Raw genomic sequence first — 21,264 nt, 5'->3', positions numbered from 1 at the left:
ATTAATGAGCATTTCTGTCTCAGGCCTGGTTTAGAGTTAAAAAGCTTTTCACTGTTCATTTGTAATATCTAGCCTTCATTTTGTCAAGGTATATTTCTTGTATAACTACAATTTTGAAGGCCTTTTGAACATGAAAGGATGTTGAATATTGCTGAATGTTTTCTTTTCTTGTATCTATTGATGTTCATACTTTTATTTTTCATTATGTTAATATAGTGCATTAACTAATTTGCATATGTTGAACCTTCGTCTTGTCTTAAAAGCTTCAGCACTATAATCATAAATTTAATCCAAATACAGATGTTTTGGGTGTTTTAAAATGATTACTGAGCTAGTTAAAGAATTCTGTATTACAAAAATAATTATTTTTTTAAATAAAATTCCACATCTTCCCAAATAACGATATTCTGACTTTGTGTTTACGGTTCATACAATATTATTATATGCATCATCTCATTTGATCTTCGTAAGTCCAGACACTATTTGATTCAAGGCAAATTAATTTAGAATATTTCAGTTGCTTTCAACTTCCTATCAATCATGAATTTTCTTTGGTCCTGCTGTTCATAATAAAGGCCTAGGAAAGGTTAGAGCAATATTATGAGAAGAATCTTAAAAACCTCTTCCCTCATTTATTATGTATTATTATTTTGTGATTATTTCTACAGTTTTGGTCCTGTTTTTGATTTTTACCTAGGCATAGAGAACTAGGATATGCTGGTGTAGATCATAAAGACAGATTTAGCCTACCCAAAGGTTCTGTTGCCTTCTTTCCTTCAGCTTTGATACAAATCCTAGGCAATTTGAAGTCATATAAATAAGCACATTCAACGTATTGCAATTGAATTTAATAATTCAGCATATTGTATGGCGTATAGTACTTGGAAGATTCTAATAATATGTGCCTAAAACTATGCCACAGGGGAAATAAAAATGTTTGGGAAGAAATATAAGTTCTTCTGTACTTACAAGGTCAGGTTGTATGAACAGCTAATTATAACTGACAGAAAAGCTTATCTTGTGTTGCCCTACAAGATGTCTGACATAGAGCAAAGACAGATCATGACAGACCACTATGTTTTCCTTTATATTTGTGTTTGTACTCAAAATAAAAGTTTAGATTAGTACATGAGGACTTCATCACTATAAGAAGACAGCTTCTTGTCAAGGGCTCAATGTTGGGTAAGGGACTGATTAAGATATGACTGAGGGATTTCTCAAATTTGAATCAATTCTTGATGTACACTAACTTACACATCATAACATAGATAGCAATAGTTGTCTTTAGAAGAGAACGGGAAGTAAAGATAAAACAAGAACAATACTGGCAGAGGGGAATGTATTTACAGAGATTGTACCATTTGAGCTTGGGCTCAGAGGATAGGGGTTTTGACTGTGCCAATGCACACCTCAAATAGGTAAGTGATATGTCCTATTTTAAATGATATCTGAGGACATTAGGAAAAGCTTCCACGAACTTGAGGATTGGGCCAAAGGTTATGGAAAAGAATGGTGACTTCTACTTCCTTGTATGTCTATCATGGCATTCCTTTCTATTCCTAGTAATTTCTAGCAGTTTGCTTTAAGTGGGTGACTACAATTTCTGCCTGTGATTTCTCAGTTCGGCCTGGTGGCTCTTTCTGTCTAAAAAATAGTAGCTTGTCTTTGGTACTTTGGTACATGTCTGGCCTGGAAAGTAAATGTCATAGTGTTTGCTAAAGGCATCTTGCTCTTAATATGATGGATCATGGCCACTCTGTTGGTTCTCACCTTAGCTACTTTTTGAGTACTTTTAGCAGTTACAGAAAGCAAACTTCTGCCTTCCCTGTTAGGGTGTGAAGCTGAAATATCTGCCGCAGGTTTTTGGTCTAGTTGGTGAAGCTCTTTGGGAGACTGTGGAGAACTTGAAAAGTGAGACCTGGATGGAGAAGTAGGTCACTGGAGACCCGGCCTTGGAGGTGTACTATCCTTGTCTGCTTCCTGCCACTATCCATGCTTTCTCATCTGCCATCATTGGACCATGTCTTCCCCACCATGACAGACTATACTGAAACTGAACCAACCTAAGCCTTTTCTCTTTTAAGCTATGTCAGCAATTCGGTGATGGTCATGAAAAGTAACTAATATACTCTCTTTGCCCATGATGCTCTCTGTTCGCAGTTGACTGAATGTGATCCCCACTTGGGATATATATTCTCACCACCTAGTATATTGCCCTGAATATACCAAGTGATAATATTTGTATGAATTAAAGTTTTAATATATGTGTGTTATATTTTTTTTGATACTAATAAACTATTTCTGTAGTTTACAGTTCCTTATGTGATTTGTAAATTTGAGAATTCTCTGAAAGACAAACCCACTGTGCTTTGATGTCAATTTCCAGTTCTACTGAGCTAGCCTTTGGAACATATGAAATTCACATAACTACTGTCTTGCCATTTCTCTGGACAGGTAGTAATTTACTCTTTCCGTAGGGACTCTCCTATCTTAATACTGGAATGTTTTCTAAACTTCAAAACAGAGATCCATCTTCAATAATTCTTAAGTTCATAATGAGGACATTTCACTTAATGACATCAAATCACCTTACACAGATTTTTATCATCTCACTATTGTGCCACGCTTTCTCATGGGCTTACTTTATCTAAGGTGGGCCCTTCCACTTTATGAGATTAATGAGATTTAGTTGTTCACGGCTAAATGGGTGTGACTAGTAAACATAGCATATAGTGATCTATATGTAAATTATTTTGATGATGAATATCAGTGTTTGAAATTGGAAAATCAGTAAACAAGGCACTTAAAGAATTACCAATAACCATAAACAATACAAAGGGGAGAAGAGCTTCTTTTGATCCCGTGATATCAAGAAAAAAAAAATATTCCGAATCAGCAAATGGGAACAGAGAGGCCACCAGGCTGCCACCTATATCGACTTTATTTTTAAAACCTTTGCACCGTCATGAGTGCACTGCAATATCTTAGGGGCCACTGAAAGCAACAGGGCACGCAGGTATAGCATCCCCGGAGGACCACAGGTCCCTCTTCATTTTCTAGTGTAACAAAGAACAGGTGATGCGCTTCTGCCTGCATCTGCAGCCAGAACAATGCCCGGCCCAGAGAGAGCCAGCACTGAAGACCTGTTCCTTAGATGAGCGACTTGACAAGGTAGGCTGACAAGTGGCTGTCACGCTGGAGCTGCCTCCTCTGCAGCTAGCCAGCCGGCCGGCGGGCGGGCGGGCGGGCGGCTTCCCGCTGCCTCGCCTGTCCTGCTGCACCGACCTGAGTTCGCGCTCCCTGCCCGGTGCAGTCCTCAGGGGGCGACTCATTTCTCACTGCAGGGCCTCGTGAGGAACAGCGGCGGGGCCCGCGGACTCCCGGGTTAGATGGGAAAGGGGGAGGGGGACCCCGGGCGGCCCGGACCTCAGTTTCCCAATCTGTGGTCAACAACCAACCTGCGCGCGCGCAGCAGCAGCAGCGTGGGTGGGCAATCCGGCTCTACCTGGCATTGTGCAAATAAATAAATAAATAAATAAATAAATAAATAAATAAATAATAAAAGAGCCAAGTCGTCCTCCCTTCCCCCCCACCCCCCCCACCCCCGCCGCGAGCGCGCGACCCGCCGAGCACCTTCCCACGGCCCGCGCTCCTCGCGCGCGCTCGCGCCCTCGTCCTTCGCTTTCCAGTGTGCGGCGGCGGCGGCGCGGGGGCTGCGACGCCCGGGACTGGGTGGGGGGAGAGGGGGGCAGGGGAGCTGAGGGCGCGTGCGCGCCGCAAGGGGTGTGTGTGTGTGTGGGGGGGGGGGTCGGGGCTCTTAGGGGAGGCCGCCCGGCGCGCGCGCGCGTGCCAGGACCCGGGGTGAACGGGGGAACGCGGTCTACGCGCGCCGCCGCTGGGTGCGCGGGTGCGCGCCACAGGGGGAGGGAGGAGGGCGGCGACCGCGAGCCATCCACGCGCCCGCGGGGTCGAGCGCGCGCGGGGGGGGGGGGTGGTGCGCGCCAGAGGCGGTGTGTGTGTGTGTGTGTGTGTGTGTGTGTGTGTGTGTGTGTGTGCAGAGCGCGCGTGCGCGAGCGCGAGCGGGAGCGCGGAGGACAGGGGGCGGGGCCTGCGCGCGGTCGGCGACGCGGGGCGGGGCCCGGGTGCCGGCAGGTAGGCGCGTCCTCCTCCCCCCCCCCCCCCCCCCCGCTCCTCGTGCGCGTGCGCGGCCCTCCCTCCCGCCGAGAGCGCGCCGCTCCCCGCGCTCGCGCCGGCCGGCGTTCAGTCTGCGAGCCGCGCGCTCGGAGGAGCTCCTGCCGCCGCCGCCGCTGTCGCTGTCGCCGCTGTCGCTGCCGCCGCCGCCGCCGCCGCCGCCGCCGCCGTCGCGGTAGCCTTAGCCGCCGTCGCCTCGGCCGCGACTCCCGAGCGGAGGCTGCCGTCGCCGTCAGCCGTCTCAGGCCTTTGCCGCCCTTCGCCCCGCCGGCCGCCGGCGCCTGGCTTCGCCGCGGGGTCGCGAAGATGGAGGTGCCGCGCCTGGACCATGCCCTCAGCAGCCCCAGCAGCCCGTGCGAGGAGATCAAGAACCTGAGTCTGGAGGCCATCCAGCTGTGCGACCGCGACGGTGAGGCACGGCGACGTCGGCGGGAGACAAAAGGACGCGGGCGGAGGGGTCTGCTCCGGTCCGTGGGAGCGGGCGTCTCTCGGGTCCGCGGGAGAGGGCTCCGCTCCAGTCCGCGGGAGGAGGCTACCGGGGGGGAAGAGGGCGCCGCTGGGGAGACGGAGCCGTTCGGATCCGCGGCAGAGGGCTCCGCGCGGAGGAGAGGGCGCCTCTCGGGTCCGCGGCCCGAGGCTGCCTGTTCTGCAGCAGGCAGGTCCTGGGTCTCCCGGCCGGGGACTTACCCTGGATGCTCCCGGCACCCGCCACCGCAAAGGCTCTAGATAGGCTTCTCTGACCAGAAACTTATCCATCGCCATGCAAACCTCCTCCCACCCCCTGAAGTGTCTAGCTGGGGTGAGCCTGGTAGTATTTTAGTCCGCGGGCGGAAAAGCTGCTGCGTTTCAGCACCAAGGACAGACACTGGGCTCGTGGCTCTGGGCAGCGATTCTGAGAATGTCAAAAAAAAAAAAAAAAAAAAAATCTGTACGGGAATGGGTCCACTAAACATCTGCTGGGATTCAGAGTGTGTGTGTAGTGTGTGTAGTGTGTGTGTGTGTGTGTGTGTGTGTGTGTGTGTGTGTGTGTGTGTGACATACCATTGTGTGTTGATGTGTCGGTACTCTATTGTTAAAGTTGGCAGTGGTGGTGGGGGGAATGATTGATCACAGGTCCCAGTGTTAAAGTGCAGTGTGGGCACTGAGCGGTGTGCTGGGTTAGTTGGAGGATCAGTGTTGTTCATTGGAACAGTGTGCTGTGGCTAGTTGGAGGGTCAGTGTTGTTTTAGCTATTTGGAATAAAACTTCATTTGTAAAGAAGTCGTCTGATTGCTAATTGGCCAAATAATTGTAAAATTTTGCATATAACACAGGGAAATCAGTTGACGTGGAAACACTTGACTGTTTAACTGTATGTGAGTAATGGCTATCAAGCATATTAAAGAAAAGTTATGGGAGATATTAATTTGTGCTCCGTAAGGTCATAAAATTTAGCAGTGTAACCCAGTATAGGAAACAAAGATCTTGTTTTTAAAAACATTTAAATGGTAATAACTGGTTTTTAGGCATTGCTTTCTTAAACATTTAGGTAGAGTGAGCACAAATAACATTTGTTATTGTTGATATGAATTTTATTGATAATTTTTAAACCAAAATTCAAAGGCTTTGAACCCAACAAACCTTAGCTTCTAAAAGAAGTGAGGTCTGAGTAGATAATCTTGTAAAGGCTGCTTATGTTTCCTTTATTGGTAGATATCATTAGTAATGTTACCTTCCTAAATTGCAGCTATTTTTTGTTAATTCTTTTAGATTGGTTCCAAAGAAAATCAAGACTCTAAATGAAAGTAGATTTGATTTGTATTTAGTTCAGTGATTTATCAAATGCTCATTCAAATAGTAAATGGAACTAGAGAATTCAATGTTGTTCCTCAAACTTCAATAATTTCAGGATTTTAAATTGCATTCGCTGTGTTTATCATGGATATCAGGGAAATATTTGTTTAGTGAAGTTCAGAGTTACTAATGTATGGTGTTCAAGTTAAAGCTGCTTTTACTTCCAGCATAGCAGCTCTAGTTAGTGATCCAGTTTGAGTTGTTTCAGTTGACATTATGAATCCCGTGAAATGAACAAATTATGTAACATTTCATTGAGGGGGATGCTGGGATCAAGCAATAGCTATGACAATTATTATTTGTAGTCCTGTGATGGATTTATACTAATCAGGTTTCATTTTGTAAAACAGTTTAATTCAAGGAGTACAAAGAACTGTGTCTTATAAAATGTGTCAAAAAGGGAGAAATTCCACAGAGAGGTTGTCAAGTGCTTACCTTCCCCTCCCCTTTGTGACCCTGTGCCAATATATGGCGATTTCTAATCAGTTAGTTGGCTTGGTGAGAATGATGTAGAGGGATGACACCATTTTATGGGATAGTTTTGTAGTGTGTTGTAGTAAATCTGTTCACTAGACTTTGCCTAGCATGGTTTCATACTGAGATATTTCCAGCTGTGTGGTGTTTGCTCCCAGCACTTCGCTGACTTTCCTGCCTCTCAGATCTCACTGCTTTTCTTGTATCAATATATGGAGCAGAAAGCCAAGATTATGGCAGCATGTGTAGCTGAAGATTGTTATGCTTTAGGTCTATGGAGCCATAGCTTTGTTCTATGACCATGGGGAGGTATATTGCTTTGTGGTTTACTTTTTAATCATTTCACTTTACTCCTGTTAATTTGGTAGGGGAAAAAAATGAAACATTAATTCCTTAGAAATGAAAGGAAGTAGACTAGGGGAAAGTATGGTATGATTGTTAATGTACTTTCTACCTGCCGATGTTTTGAATTGTATCATGTTGCGTGGACCACAAGCTATGGCTCCTGGTGAAGATGATTGTCTGTCTCTCCTCTTTTATGCTTGGTCTGTGGCTGATCTTCCTATAAATTGTAGTTTATGTTGATAGCATTATCTCACAGCATTTACTTTTATTTATTTGCTATTTTTCCAAAATAATTAGTAATCTTGGAATAGCAGAGTTCAAATAGTCATGCATTCAATTTTTAATAAAGCAAAAGGGTTCCTATAAATACGCATGTATATAACCTTGAGAGTAATCTTTCCTAGGCATGTCTGCTTTGTTGCTAGTATGTAGTTCCTGCCATGTGCTAATAACTGTAGTTCAAAATGGGGCTTTTAGGTAGGATTCTATTCGTCGGCTGTTGGAGTAAGTACAGTAGCTCTGAGAGCGTCTGTTAATCCCTGTTCCAAGCAGGCAAGTGCTTCTTTTCCTAGCTCTAGAGTGCTCTGGTGTGCTCGTTATTCACTATACCATGTTGCTTCGCAATGATTTTTTTAATGGAAAGAAAAACATCCAGTTTTTCATATGAAAATATCAGTAATACAGGAATCCACTTTTAGTTTGCTTCTTCCTATAGCTGCATGAGGTGCTTACCCTCCTGTGACAAGGCAAAAAAAATAGCTCATCGCCCCAATACAAAATTCGGTATCAGTTCTGATTCTCATCATCTTTTTATCACACACACATATACTTCTGTTCATTCCTGAAAAGATTTATATACATGCCACCATAGGGAGATAAATAGATATCTCTATGTGTTTTGCCAAGCTCCCTATATTGTTTTTATAGAGAAGTAGGAAAGACTTGTTTGTTTTATAATATTAACAAATACCCCGAAGCTTTCTGTCTTTAACAGTCATTATCTCTCTGAGTAGGTCATTTTGTTACTGCCTAGATATAGTGTATGGGGTTTATGATGCTACTTAGCAAGTGAACACAACTTAAGGAAACTACAGTTTCTTTGTAATCATAGTTCTATGGAGGAAGGAAAAGGGAACTTTTTCTCTTTTATATACTCAAAATATAGATTCCTTTAAGGAATCTTGTTTGCTTAAATTATAGAAGGATCTGAAACATTGTTTATGCTTCTGACATATGAATTGAACACATTTTAACATTGGGAGCACAAAGTAACCCAAATGCATAATGGCTCAGTCCACATTAGCTAACCTGTAATATCTCTGAAGCAAGCAAACACCTAGGAAGAACACCTGTACTCTGTGCCTGTAATGTCTCAATCACAAGAATGTGAGGTAATCATGACTCAGTCCCACTGACGTGTGGAATAGCAGTAATACCATTTCAGATCAGATGGCCAGGGTTAGAATGTTGGCTCTTGACAGCCCTGTAACCCTGGGCAAGTTACTTAATCTGTTTTACCCCAAGGCACTGTGCAAAGCAACCGCAGTAATAACACATGTGACTCTTGTCGTGTAAAATGAAGTATTATATAGCACAGGTCACAATTCTTGTTGCAAAAGGGAGAAGAATTATTTGGAGGAGAATGTTATCCTTCACATGTTTTCTTGAGTTGAATGTACTAATTTCTTTAACCTCTTTTTTTTTGTGGCCAATATTTGCATCCCTGTAAATAATTCAGTTGTGTGCTGTTTAGGAAAGCATTTTGTGAGAAACTGTTGGCAACCATAAATCCTGAATATTAAGAGTAAATTGAGAGAACCACAGCGGCAGTGTTCGGACACCCTGCTCACGATCCATCCCAACAGTAACCCCTTTGTCACTCTCAGTTCTAGAAGCTGTTTTGAGCTTCTAGTTCACATCTGCTACTGCTTTCCCTGGGCCTTATGACCTGGACACACGCTTGGAACAAGTGTCTGCCTCAGCTCCCCTCTGCCCTCGCTTGGCAGTATTTTTCTTCATGTTCTTCTCTAACAGCTGCTCTGTGTCATATGTCTCTGTGTTCGTTTCTTTGCCTCAGATATCACTGTGAGGGTGGTGTAAATTTTCATTAGTGAGGAAAAAAAAGCCAAATGAATAAATAAAAGCTAAAGGAAACAAAGAAGAGCAAGAAAACCATCAGCTGTGTTGAACCAATTCGTACTCTTGGTGGGAGTCTGTTTAATTTCCATAGAAGACGTGACTAAGGAAAGTCACACCAAAGGCAATGTGAACAGACTCCCTCCAGTGGCAGAATGACTGTGTAGCCTGAGCACTAACTGGCACTTGACTGCTTGCCCAGGCAGGCCTCTCAGAGACTCACCCTAGGCAGAGCACTGTGTAGACGACAATCGGGCCACTTGGTCTAACCTCACTAATGTTCCCTCCTCTAAGTTTTCCCTCTAAGTCAAGTGAGTCTGCTCCCACTTGCTTTTGTCTTTATATCAGCTTCAGTAATAACAGCAGTTGATTGAAAACTTGCTGAAACAAGCACAGCACTTTAGGTTCCAAATTCACTTCTCCACCCCTAGTACAAGTTTCAAATTTTACGTTTTTGCCTTGTTGAATATATCTCTTTCTTGGGTTTATTTCCATTTCTGTTCAATTTCTTTCTAAGAATCTCTTAATTCATTATTGATTATTTGAATTATTTTCTCACTATGCTAAAATATATGCCTCATTTTGTAACTACTTAAAATATTTTATTGCTGCAAGACTGTAATTACTCTAATGTCTCAACTGAGGAGAATATGTTTGTACATATACATTTGAGGAGAAAAGTCAGCATTTGTAAAGACTTGTAGCAGAAATACATAGCAAAGCAGGAACATCAGGGCTCAAATGTGCAGGGCTTCAGCATGCTCTGCTCGCAGTTGTCAGAATGCAGGGTGTTGGCAGTGCACAAGTACAGATCTCAGGACTGAATTCCAGGCAGAGTGGAATGTGATCAAGACTAACTAGAACTGTAAGTCTGGAAAATTGAAAATCAGAATTATTGATAAGGAGGAAAAGCAAATATTTGGAGACATCTTGATAACATCAGTTTTTTACACTTGAGGTTTTAGATCTCAGTGTACAGGTATGTTCTACATCCTTTTCAAGAAGAACTTCTCTACTTCATAGACATTATGTCAGTAGTTATATCTACTGCTTTGTCCTTTTTTCATGAGAGGATGCATATTCTTTCTAGGGTCATCTTGTTCTTTATTCATACTACTCAATAGTTCAGACTTTTTGATTGAATTGTCTTACTGAGAAGGATGTGTTTTACACACGTATCTTTAAGAAGAAAAAACTAGTGTTGGAAAGTTTCTAGAAGAAATGCAGAAAACATATAGTCTAATGATAGAAGTTTTAAAGCTGGTACTTTATAAAAACAAACTCTTTGCTGCTTTGAGTGCATAGTGAAGTAGAGGTACTTTTGCCCATCTACATAAAGGTAGTGTTCGAATCTTTGGAGGCCTTTTAGGCTTATTACTATAAAGAAAAAAGAAAGCATTTGAGCTAAGGCAATCTCAATGCAACTTTAGGAAATCTTTTGGAAATTTATGGCACATGGTCTTTAGTTGTGTTCTCTGAAAAGGAGTTCTAGAATGGGGGTGCGGAGACAATTACTCATGGAAACGACCCGTGTCACTAGGAGACCAGAACTTATGTGAAAGAAAGAGGTCTGGATTTGACGTCAGTTTTAGCGAGGTCTCTAAGGAGCTTGGTTGTATTTCACTCCTTGAAGGAAAGAGTGAACGCAGTTCAGAGAAGGCCAAAGTTGAATCCCAAAGATGAACTAAGTCTGCCAATCCAGGTTTGTTAAAAATGCTAATGAAACCTTGGTAGTTCAGAGTTACTTCCTAGCTGTGGTGGAGCAAAGAGAGTCTCAACTGGATTTGTAGCTAGTTTATCATCTTTGCAAGCACTTGAATTATGGTGCGGTACATTTACTAAGCAGCTCTGGAGATTTGATATGTAGTGTACTATTGGCTACAGTGGTTGTGGCAATTTCTATGAATACATGTGTTCTTTTGTTTTCTTCAGCACACAGGGTTTGCTACCTAATACTAGCACAGAAGATGCTTGGCTAGTCATATGCCATTGCAGATGAGGTATACACAATTTTACTCTATACTTTGATTTTAATGAGAACTTGTCAGGAGTCAGAATGCTGATGAATTTCTCTTTAAAACTTTAAAAGCTAGTGACTAAGGCCAACAAGAACCAAGATAATCTTGTATATTTATTATTTGACCAGTTCCTAATGTCAATATTTTATGATTATGTGTATGACCAGGAGTTAGTTATTATGGTCCTTGAGCCAGATCCCCAAGCCTGCCACCTGTTGATATATGTAAAAACATACTGGAACACACATGCCCATTTTATGTAATTATAACAAATTTATGTTTATAAATTTATTTTTATATTAATTACATATTATCAATGGCTACGGTGCCCCTAAAGCAGCGGTAACTGGCTGTAACAGACCACATAGCCCATAAATACCTCAAAATAGTTACTATTTGCCCCTTCACTAAAGTGTATATATACACTAATATCTACTGGAAAAGACTGGCTGTGAGCTAATTCCTCTTTACAGGATAAAGATGTTGAAAGTTTGTGAAATAAAACTGTAGACTGATAATGCTTTTGCATATTATCAAAGCAGTATTTGAGATTATGTACATTGTGTAGAGATCCACAGGAAGTCAAATAATGCAGAAAGTTAGCACTGTGTAGGGTTACTCCAAGATGAAGGACCCTGGTGTCTGAGTTTAGGAGGGAATGTTTCTATGCACAGGCATTTTCAAGTACACTTTGAATTCTACTAATGTTTTTTGTTTGTTTTGTTTGTTTGTTTTGGTTTTTTGAGACAGGGTTTCTCTGTGTAGTTTTGGAGCCTGTCCTGGAACTCACTTGGTAGCCCAGGCTGGCCTCGAACTCACAGAGACCCGCCTGGCTCTGCCTCCCGAGTCCTGGGATTCAAGGCGTGCGCCACCACTGCCCAGCTTCTACTAATGTTTTTTAGTGTCAGAGGTGGTATAAACTATGAAGACATGTAGATTTATACTAAATAATATTATTTAAGATTTTATATACCGTATTCCTTATTCTACCAAACTATTAAAAGAAGAATTGAGCCAGGCATGGAAAAACATGTCTGTCATCATAGAGCTTGGGAGGTAGAGGCAAGAGGGTCAGGAATTCAAGGCCAGCCTGAGTATATGAGATCTGGTCTCAGAGAGTCAAGGTCTTATCATTTTGTTGTCCATAATCTATCTCTAACCATCTGTAGTAAAAGACGTTTTGAAAACAAATTTCCTACTTGTCATTGCCTGATAAATATAAAAGTTACTACAAATTAAAATGAAAAAAATGATAAAGGTGTCAACACATAAAATCAACCAATATTCTTTAAGCTTTCTAAGTGAGTGGTCCTGATTGTTCTATTTCCTCCAAGACTGATAGTTCACAGACCATCCTTTGTGAATGGAGCAAACTTCTAAGTAACACTAGATGACAGTGCCATTTTCTTCTCTGGGGTTCCTTTACAGGTACTAATCTTAAGAGTCCCGATTTGGGGCAGGAGAAATGGCTCAGCAATACAAGCACTGGCTGCCCTTCCAGAGGGAGGACCAGCGTCTCTTTCCCAGCACACACGTGGTAGCTCACAGGCATTTGTAACTCCAGTTCCAGGGAGTCTAGAACCCTCTTCTGCCTCCTCTGGCACTGTACACATGTAGTGCACAGCCATACACAAACACCCATACACATAAAACAAAAAAAAATTAATTTAAATAAAATTAAATTTTGAAAGAGCCCTACTTTGTTTCCTATTGTTCTCTTACATGCTATTTTCACTATTTGTTTGTATGTGTGTTCCAGCCTTATGGGTCTGTATTCAGAGTAGGCAGAGGTAGAAGGAAGGACCCCAAAATGCCTTGTTACTTGGATCCTGAATTCAAAGTAAGGCCAATAGTGTGAAGAAAGAGTGTTAATTCTGTCTTTGTGAAGCAACATTTTCTGGATATTAAAAAGAAAATACTGCAGTGTGGGGAAGCAGAAGGGCATTTTTGATAGAGATGGGTGTATCTAAAATCAGACACTCGTGCTTGTTCTCAGGGTACGTCGGTTGTGGTGTTGCTGGGGGAAAGAACGTACCTGATAGGAGAGTAAGCTAAAACCTGAATGGCTGCCTAGGCGGGTTATGCCGTGGGTACAAGTTCAGGCTTACCTTGTTAGTAGACAGCTTCTCTCAACTTGCTAGTTGGCAGAGAACCTTTACTTCTCTTTGATTTTTATTGCATCATAGGTATTAAATTCTGGTTCATTCAAAAAGTAATGGCAAAATGATTTTTTAACTTTCTGTTCTTCCTCAGTGTAGTCTCCAAGTTTGCTGATCTAGACTGGATGAGAAATAGTAAAAAAAAAAAAAAAAAACTCTCACAGTTGAACTACAAAGGATGAAGTGTTCAATCTGGAGGAAAGTGACAGAGAGAATTTGTCAGTTTAGTGTTCATTGTTGATGTAACAGTATTTTATAAAAATCAGATACTTGTTGATAACAGTTTAAATGCTTATTCTTTTAGGCTTCTCTATTAAACTTCAGACAACACTTATCTTGCTAGAATGTTGAATCTCAGCTTTAAGGTGCAGTTTTATGACTGAAAAATTGCTTATAGTTTATAAACTTGGGAACATTGTGACCATATTGTCAGATTTAGTTTTTTCAGCTTACTAAAGATTTAGCTAAGTTTTCCCAAGTTATTTATATTTGAAAGGAATTTATCAAAAAATTTAGTTTATTTTTAGTTAGTGAAAAATTTTTATTTCCTTTGAAATATTTATATTTTGTTTAACAGTACTCAGCTAATGAATTTTGACATTTTCTGTCAATAGTATTATAGTTAGCTTGTAGGAAAACAATTACAATATAAAAAACAGTTTCTATATGATTATCCAAAATATTTGAAATACCTTAATGTCTAATCCTTATCAGTGGCAATTACTACTTTATGAAATTTGACTGCAGATTTACAAAAGCTTCCACTCCTGCAGTTTTTAATTTTATTTTCCCCCTTAATATAGTTGTCTTGGCATCTCTTATTATCTCATTGATGGCATGTTGAAAACTGACTTGGGCATTCATTCTCTTCTCCACTGTGTGGTGCCTGACCAGTTTTAAATTTACCTTTTTTTTTTTTTTTTAACTTCTGCAAAACCACCTGGGGAACCCTTCCATAATTCCTATTCTCATTCTGCTAAACCATGAAGATGTTAAGTAAACTGAACACTTGAGCTCATCATGATTCTACTGAATACCTGTCTGTATTCTCTGTTCTTGAAGATATATATCATTGTTTTGTTTAGCTTTTGAAATAAGAGCTTATTTATTTAACATGTTGGTTGCAATACCAGAAATAACAAATTTAATGATTGTCTTTAACCATGTGTATCTCTTAGTTGGTATGATGACTTAATTCTGAACACATTTTAATTATCTGATTCATAATAACTTCAGCCACTATTTTGCTGCAAAATTCTGGAACTTGTCAGAGACCATATAATTGTTTTGAAAAATATTTTCATATAAAATCCAAGGAAAACTTGACAATTTTAATTACTTCAGTCTAAATTCTGACCCCCCCAAAAAAGGATGTTTAGTTTTAGTAACAGTTTCAGAAAGCTTATAGCAGATAGCTATCAGTGTGGTCAACAATTAGCTGAAAAATTAACTCTACTAATTAACAGACTTCTGACATTTTAAACTAAATTGGTCTCAGTGTATCCATATTAAACTTGGTTAATGGTTCTTGTTCTTTTTAATCCAGGAATGCATTTCAATTTTATAATTACCCATACTTCACATAGGTAATTAAAAGGATAGCTATACTCCAGACTTAAAATAACTTCATTCCTCGTATATTTGTACATCACACATCCTAATCCCTTAGCCTGCTTAATTTTTCCTGCTGAGAGCAAGGAACTAATAGAGACACATGAACCTAGATTAAAAAGTGCTGAATTCTGCATGCACATACTTAAAGTATATTTGAAATTTCACTTGAGCATATATTTGCCCATACTTGAATATAAGCAATAGGAGATAGAACCCCATTTTTTAGATGCTGTGCAATAGGCCAAGTTTTCTTTTTGATGTTTACTCAAAATCAGGTACTGCAGCCCAATTTGATACTTGCTAGCTATTTGTGTCCCAATAGCTCAAAATAATGACAAAGAAAACCAAATGATGTTTTTTGATCCATCATCTCTGTACTTAGAAAGTTTAAATCTCTTGTCAGTGGGTCTGGTTCTCAAAATGTATCCCTTGGAGGGCCTATCAGAAGACACCTCATTCCCTCAGTTTGTGATTGATTAGATCTGGGGTGGAGCCCAAGACTTTGTTTTTCTATTTTCCCGATGAGCTGCTCTTAGTGATCTAGGGTCTATACCTGGAGCAGCAGTGCTAGAAGCATGCCCAAATGGTTTCTTAGGCAGGGGAACTCCATGTTGCTTTGCTCTGAGCAAGTACCAGAGCCAGAGGGGTGGATTTATTTACTGGTTTATTTACATCATAGCATGATGCTGGGTCAAGTAAGTGTTCGTTCCTTTGCTTTATCACCTCATGGCACATGGCATCCTGACAGAGATCCAGTATGGGGGGTTGTGGGGAGAGGAGAGAGAGAAAACACATAGCAAGACACAAGACTGGAAGTTAGGGAGAAACTAGGGAGGTCTTTACACTAACCAAGGCTAAGAACCACTTCCTTAATTTTCCCTGGGGCAGTGACCTCGGTGACCTAATGACCTCTCACTAGGTCCCACCTCTTAAAGGGTCCCACCGTCTCTTTTACATTTTATTGTTTGTTTATGAATTTGCTTTTGTGAGTGTGGGTATACATGTACTGGTGCTTGCATGAAGGTCAGAAGACAACTTGGGAGAACTGGTTCCCTCCTTCTGTCATGTGGATCCAAAGGACTGAACCCAGATCATCAGCCTTGGTGGCAGGTGAATTTACCTGCCTAGCAATCTGATTGGAGCTACCATCACTTACTATTGCTGCACTGGGGACCACACTCCCAACACAGAAACTCTTAGGGGACAAACTACACCCAAACCTTAGAGGAAGAGTCAGTACCCCCTCCAAAGAGTGGATAATTAATCACTCAAGGCAAACATATGTGGGCTTTGTGATTATACTGAAAGGGTGATATATGAAACAGGAGTTGATGATGGCTAAATGTGCTAGATTGGGGCCTGGATATCTTGACACAAGTAAATAAGATCAGAATGGTTTAATGAAGGCAATCTGAAAGAATAAGCTTGGTAATAAGTGATCCAAGTCATTTCTGGACAAGTTGGATTTTAAATGTCTGTGATATATATAGAAAGAAACATCTGGAAGAAGGCTATTAGAAATATTTATCAGATTCTCATAGGAAGAGTTTGAGAACAATTAGAAAATTTTGGTAGTCGTTTCCAGGCTGTTTCATTGTCCTTCTGTCTCCTTACATAACGCTCCTTTCTGTCTCCTGGTCAGTGTTGATAACTCACCATGGAAGTGATAGGATCAGGAGCTGGTGCCGAACCGGTTGGTTAGTTTGTTATCTACAAGCTTTTGATACACTTGTTTTCTAAAGGCACTGCTGTGGAGAGTTAGCATGGAAACAATGACCCAAGCTCTATAATGCAGAGATTCCCTTACTTTTAAATGGTAAGGTTTTCCTGTTTATTGTGGATGACACTAAACATGTTTTTCTCTCTTAGCAATGTAGTCTTCTTTGAAGAAAATATTAACTTATAAAACAAATGAAATGTTGAACCAGAGATTTGCAGAAAAATAATGGTACTAGAAGCTAAAGAGAAACTAACATACTCACCTAGTCTGCTTTTGAAGTTTGTATTGGAACATATATTTCTAACACGCCCTTTGACCTCAGACTCTCAATTTTAATGTTCAATGGGGTGTTGGTTTAGTGCCAGTGTCAACAATATATAGTCTTTCTACACTTAGATTTTGTTTTTTACAGATTATTTTTAAATAAATCTTTAGTTTATTTCACAAACGTATTTTTGTATAGCTTTGTGTACATCATGTGGGTGTTTGGACCTATTGTTAAGTATTGTCTTCTGGGTGCAACTTACCTTGTCTGGGACTTAATACTTTAATAGCCCTTTCAAAGGTATTTTTAAGTGAGTAACCAAAAAAAAAGGAAGTTCAATTGACTAGAAATCATTGATTTTGTAAATTAATATTTAAAACCACTTGCTTTGCTAAAAGCTTTACTCATGAAATTGTAATGATGCAATTTACAGCAATAAAATTGGAACCATCAGGTACAGGGCAGCCACTTCTAGTAGAACATGCTTTACACTGTATTGTAGCTGTGTGCCTCACCTCTACACACACTCCACAGCATCACATTCTTCTAAGGGTTTCATCTAGAGCAGCTCGTGAACTTTTCTTGTGACATAGCCTTCGTAGTCTAAAGACTTTTTTTCAGACTTCTTTGCCTGTGGTTTAATACTTTCCTGTCTTAATTTTCTGACAGGTAAAGACCACTTAACATTCATTTTCATGTAATATTTTAATGGTGATCTTAAACATGTTTCTTAGTATACATTCATAACTTTATTTACACAGAGAATTTATGTCTCTACTTATTTTCATTGTATTTTAAAATGTAGATGTACTTTAAGATCAGAAATCTGAAACATAAACTTATAAAATACATTAATCATGGAACAGTCATTTTTCCTAAAATTGTGTTCTGTCTCAGTGTTTCATAAGACTTTCACAGAAATGCAAAATGACAATGAATACAATGCCAGCAGGTTACTATGACTATTACTAGTTACTCCTCTAGTATAAAAAAAAGAAACTCCATGTGATTTGGCCCCTGCCTCCTACTCCAGCCTTATTTCTTACCATTCTTCTTAACTTTCCCTTTTTTTTTCATTTCCTTTAGTAGTCCAACACAATCTCTGAAAGATTAGGAATATTTTTTTAAAAGCCTCTTATTTAAGAAGATACTTTTGAATCTAGCCAAGTTATACACACTTGTAATCTCAAGACTCATGAGGTTTAGGTAAGAGGATCCTGAAGTTAAGGCCATCCTAAGCTAACTAGCAAGTTCCAGGCCAGCTCAAGCTACATAGTGAAATCCTGTATACCTATGAATAAATGAATAGATGGGTGAGTTTTTATGTTATAAAACCAGTTGGGATATGAGAAGGAATAGATTTAAAAAAAAAAAAAAAAAGAACACTGGAAGTAAAGCATTGTAAGACACAGAACACAGCCTTCATGTAGGAAAAAAGTGAGGTTCTAGAAAAGTAACAAGATTATTAACCTGTATTAGTTGTTGAAGTATATATTTTATGGCTAGTACAGCTCAGTAGATATTAGAGCCATTTACTAAAGAACAGAATACTGAGTTTGGGAGTAATTTGAAGAACAATTTAAAGCTACATTTCAGATTATTTTAGCTTTGAGGTGTCTTTGAAGCACAACATGACATGTATCAAGTGGCAGTCACATTGTGTTTTTTATCATTGCTGAAGGTTTTTTGTTGGTTCTGAGGTGTTAGCATCCATCAGAAACAGTCTTCAGCAGACCCTGGGAACCACTAACTTCTGGTGTGGCAAAGTTCTCTAGCATGGGAAGGGGTATAGGTGCCAGAGGAAAAGATCTCATATATCAGTTACCTAATTCTAAAACATCTATGCCTAGACCAATGTAACCAGAGAGATTACCAATAGAAAAGCATACAAGTTTACTGAGTAAATACTTTGTACGACATAGAGCTTTTAGTGATGAAGACATAAGGAAACAGGGAAAGCTGTGTGTATTTTATGCCTAGTGTGATGAAGAAACAGATCATTGTAGAAGGGATTGGACAAGGGGAGTAGAAGGTGAGCACTGTGAGGTTTAGTTGTTCAGATTCTTCTCTGGGTCTTCAGAGATAATGACATTCTTTCCTTCTAGATATAGGGAAGATACTTCAGGAGTGAGTCTTATAGCATTCTTGGGAAGAATGTCAGAAGTTTTCATGCAGGTAAATTTTTCATGGGTTACTTCAGATGTCCCCCGACCCCCAGTGCAAATGTACATGAAGTAGCATGTCCTTGAGAGGAAAGTCAGAGGAGAACTGAGAAGGAGCTGTTGCTGCCCTTGTACAGGGGATATTTGTTGCAGTCCTAGGGATTAAGTTTGACTAAGTTTAAGAGTTATTAAGAATTAAAGAAAAATAGTGTACGGCAAGTGTCCTGAGAAATTTGGCTATAAAGGAAAGCAAGTAAGTTATCTGGAAACTATGTAGCAGCGAGGGTTTGAAATTTGTGTATATACACATGTGCACGTTACTAGACTGATAGACAGTTGTAAAAGACACTATGGTTCTACACTCATCTCTGATCTTGTACTAACGAACAGCCAACAATTTTGTGTGTCTGTTGAATATGTAAGTCCCAGCCTTCTAACTGCTAGGTAAAAGGTTGTTTTTTGTTTTGTTTTGTTTTGTTTTGTTTTGTTTTGTTTGTTTTTAAACTAGTCCAGGAGTGAGACTCTAACTTAAATTTTTTATATTTACTGTTACAGTTTGAAAGTGATGTGTTTGGATAATTTGTTGACAAGGAATGGACTTGTGATAGTTAATTTTAACTGTCAACTTGCCTGCATTTAGAATCACTTAGGAGACAGATTGCTAGACCTGTGTGTGAGGACTTTTTCAGTGAGGGTTAACTGAGAAGGGAAGGCTAGTGCTAAATGTGGGTGGCTTGTCCCAGGTCTGGGGACTGAGACTCAGTAGGAGGCAGGAAAGAGAATGTGGTGAGCACAAGCACTCAGCACTGCTTCTTGACACAGGTGGGCACAGTGTGACTCATGTCCCAGCATGCTGGACTCTGTCTCCTCAGAGAGTGAGCCCCAAATAAGCACCCATCCTCCCTCTCTTAGTTGCTTTGAAGTATTTGGTCACAGTGAATAGAAAAGCAAGGCACAGATTGTCTCAGGAAGAACTACTTTTGCCTTTTCAGCACCTTTAGTTGGCAGCTGATAATATACTGTACTGCATTTTACAAAAACACATTATTGCCTACATTTGTTTTGTAACTGAGACATCTTTTAACAAGAATGAAGGGAGTTTGAAATGATGGGGGAATAAAATATCTGTTCTTCTTTAGGAAGGTAGATGTCATTGAGCTTATCAACTTTATGACAGTTCTCTGAGCAAGGCTCATTTTTAAAAGAAAACACATCAGAGTGCAGTATTGTCGTGTTTACAGGCTTGCACGGTGAACATTGGAAAAATATAAAATAACTAAGTAATTTGTCAATAACAGCACTTAAATGTTTGAAGATGCAAGCTTAATTTTTTTCTAGGGCAGAAAGATGTCCATCTTCATTTTCTCTGTAGTAGACAGTTGTGGTTTTTACATCAAGAAGCACCTTCCCTTGGAGTGTTTCTGATGCTTCTGTGCAATCTGATCTCTGTTGGTTGGTATACTTCTGGTGTAGGTTGCATTTGAAAACATTTTATATACAGTTATCTCACAATGAACAGGGAAATATGGAGAACAACTATCCAAAATGTACCTAGTGGATTTTCTTTTATAAATCGTTCAATTAAAAAATTAATAAATATATCCGTAAGGATTCATAAATAGAAAGTAAGAAAGAATAAATATATTAGGTTTTCCTGGATAGCTATAACAACATTTCATCACATCTGTCTCATTTGAAAATTGGTTCTTACCATAACAAACACTTAGCCCTTTATACCCTGAAACCCAAGCATATTGCCAAAGTCAACTTTTGACTAAGAGAAAACTTACATTCTATTCAGTCATTGATGCTTTGCAGCTGACAGACCAAAGAAGACAAAGTCCTAACATTATCTTATGTCTCCTTGAAATCAATCTCATCTGTACAGGAACCAGTACTCTGAGTCATCCAAATCCTCAGCTAAGAATTGTTGGTTAACTAGCTAGTCACTGTGCTGGGATTGCATATTTGTGTTGTTGTTATAGGAAGTAATGGATCCAGATTTTATGGTGCCTCAAGTTTATGCACTTAGGTGCCTTGAGAAAAGCAGCACAACATTTTGGACATAAAATTCAAGTGCCAGAAAGAAGTATAAGTGAGGGTCTCTTAAATGTAAGCTCCATTGGCTTCCAGGTAAATTTACCTCTCCTGAATAGTGAAAATCCTCCTCTTCAATTTTAAGGTAAATCACTTGAACACAAATAATCTGAGTAGTCTCAAATCATAGAACTAGAAGTAACAGAGATATGTGATCTCAAATCTCTGATTCCAAAACCCACACAACATGGAGGAGTTGGGTAGAGCAGAAGGCCCTGGCCTGTCTATACACTAGTGCTGACAAGGAGTG

The 21,264-nt window shown here is 40.0% G+C and overlaps 1 protein-coding gene across 2 annotated transcripts in view; it reads left to right on the top strand.

Annotated features, from left to right (window-relative positions):
* The first annotated feature begins 3,018 nt into the window (after positions 1 to 3,018).
* The window catches only part of Phyhipl (phytanoyl-CoA 2-hydroxylase interacting protein like), a 42,204-nt gene continuing 23,958 nt past the window's right edge, over positions 3,019 to 21,264 (top strand). Inside the window, exon 1 of one of the 2 annotated variants that reach the window (XM_036167258.1) lies at positions 3,019 to 3,171. Coding sequence is in view for 1 of the 2 variants with exons in the window: in XM_036167256.1 (XP_036023149.1) it covers positions 4,498 to 4,600 (103 nt within the window). In the remaining variant the exon portion in view is untranslated. Of the gene's footprint in view, positions 3,172 to 4,222; positions 4,601 to 21,264 lie in introns of those variants that run through there. The other variant, XM_036167256.1, reaches the window with a different exon arrangement.

This window comes from Onychomys torridus, chromosome 18, assembly GCF_903995425.1.
Source record: "Onychomys torridus chromosome 18, mOncTor1.1, whole genome shotgun sequence".
Lineage (NCBI taxonomy): Eukaryota > Metazoa > Chordata > Mammalia > Rodentia > Cricetidae > Onychomys > Onychomys torridus.
This window is presented reverse-complemented; position numbering and strand designations above follow the sequence as displayed.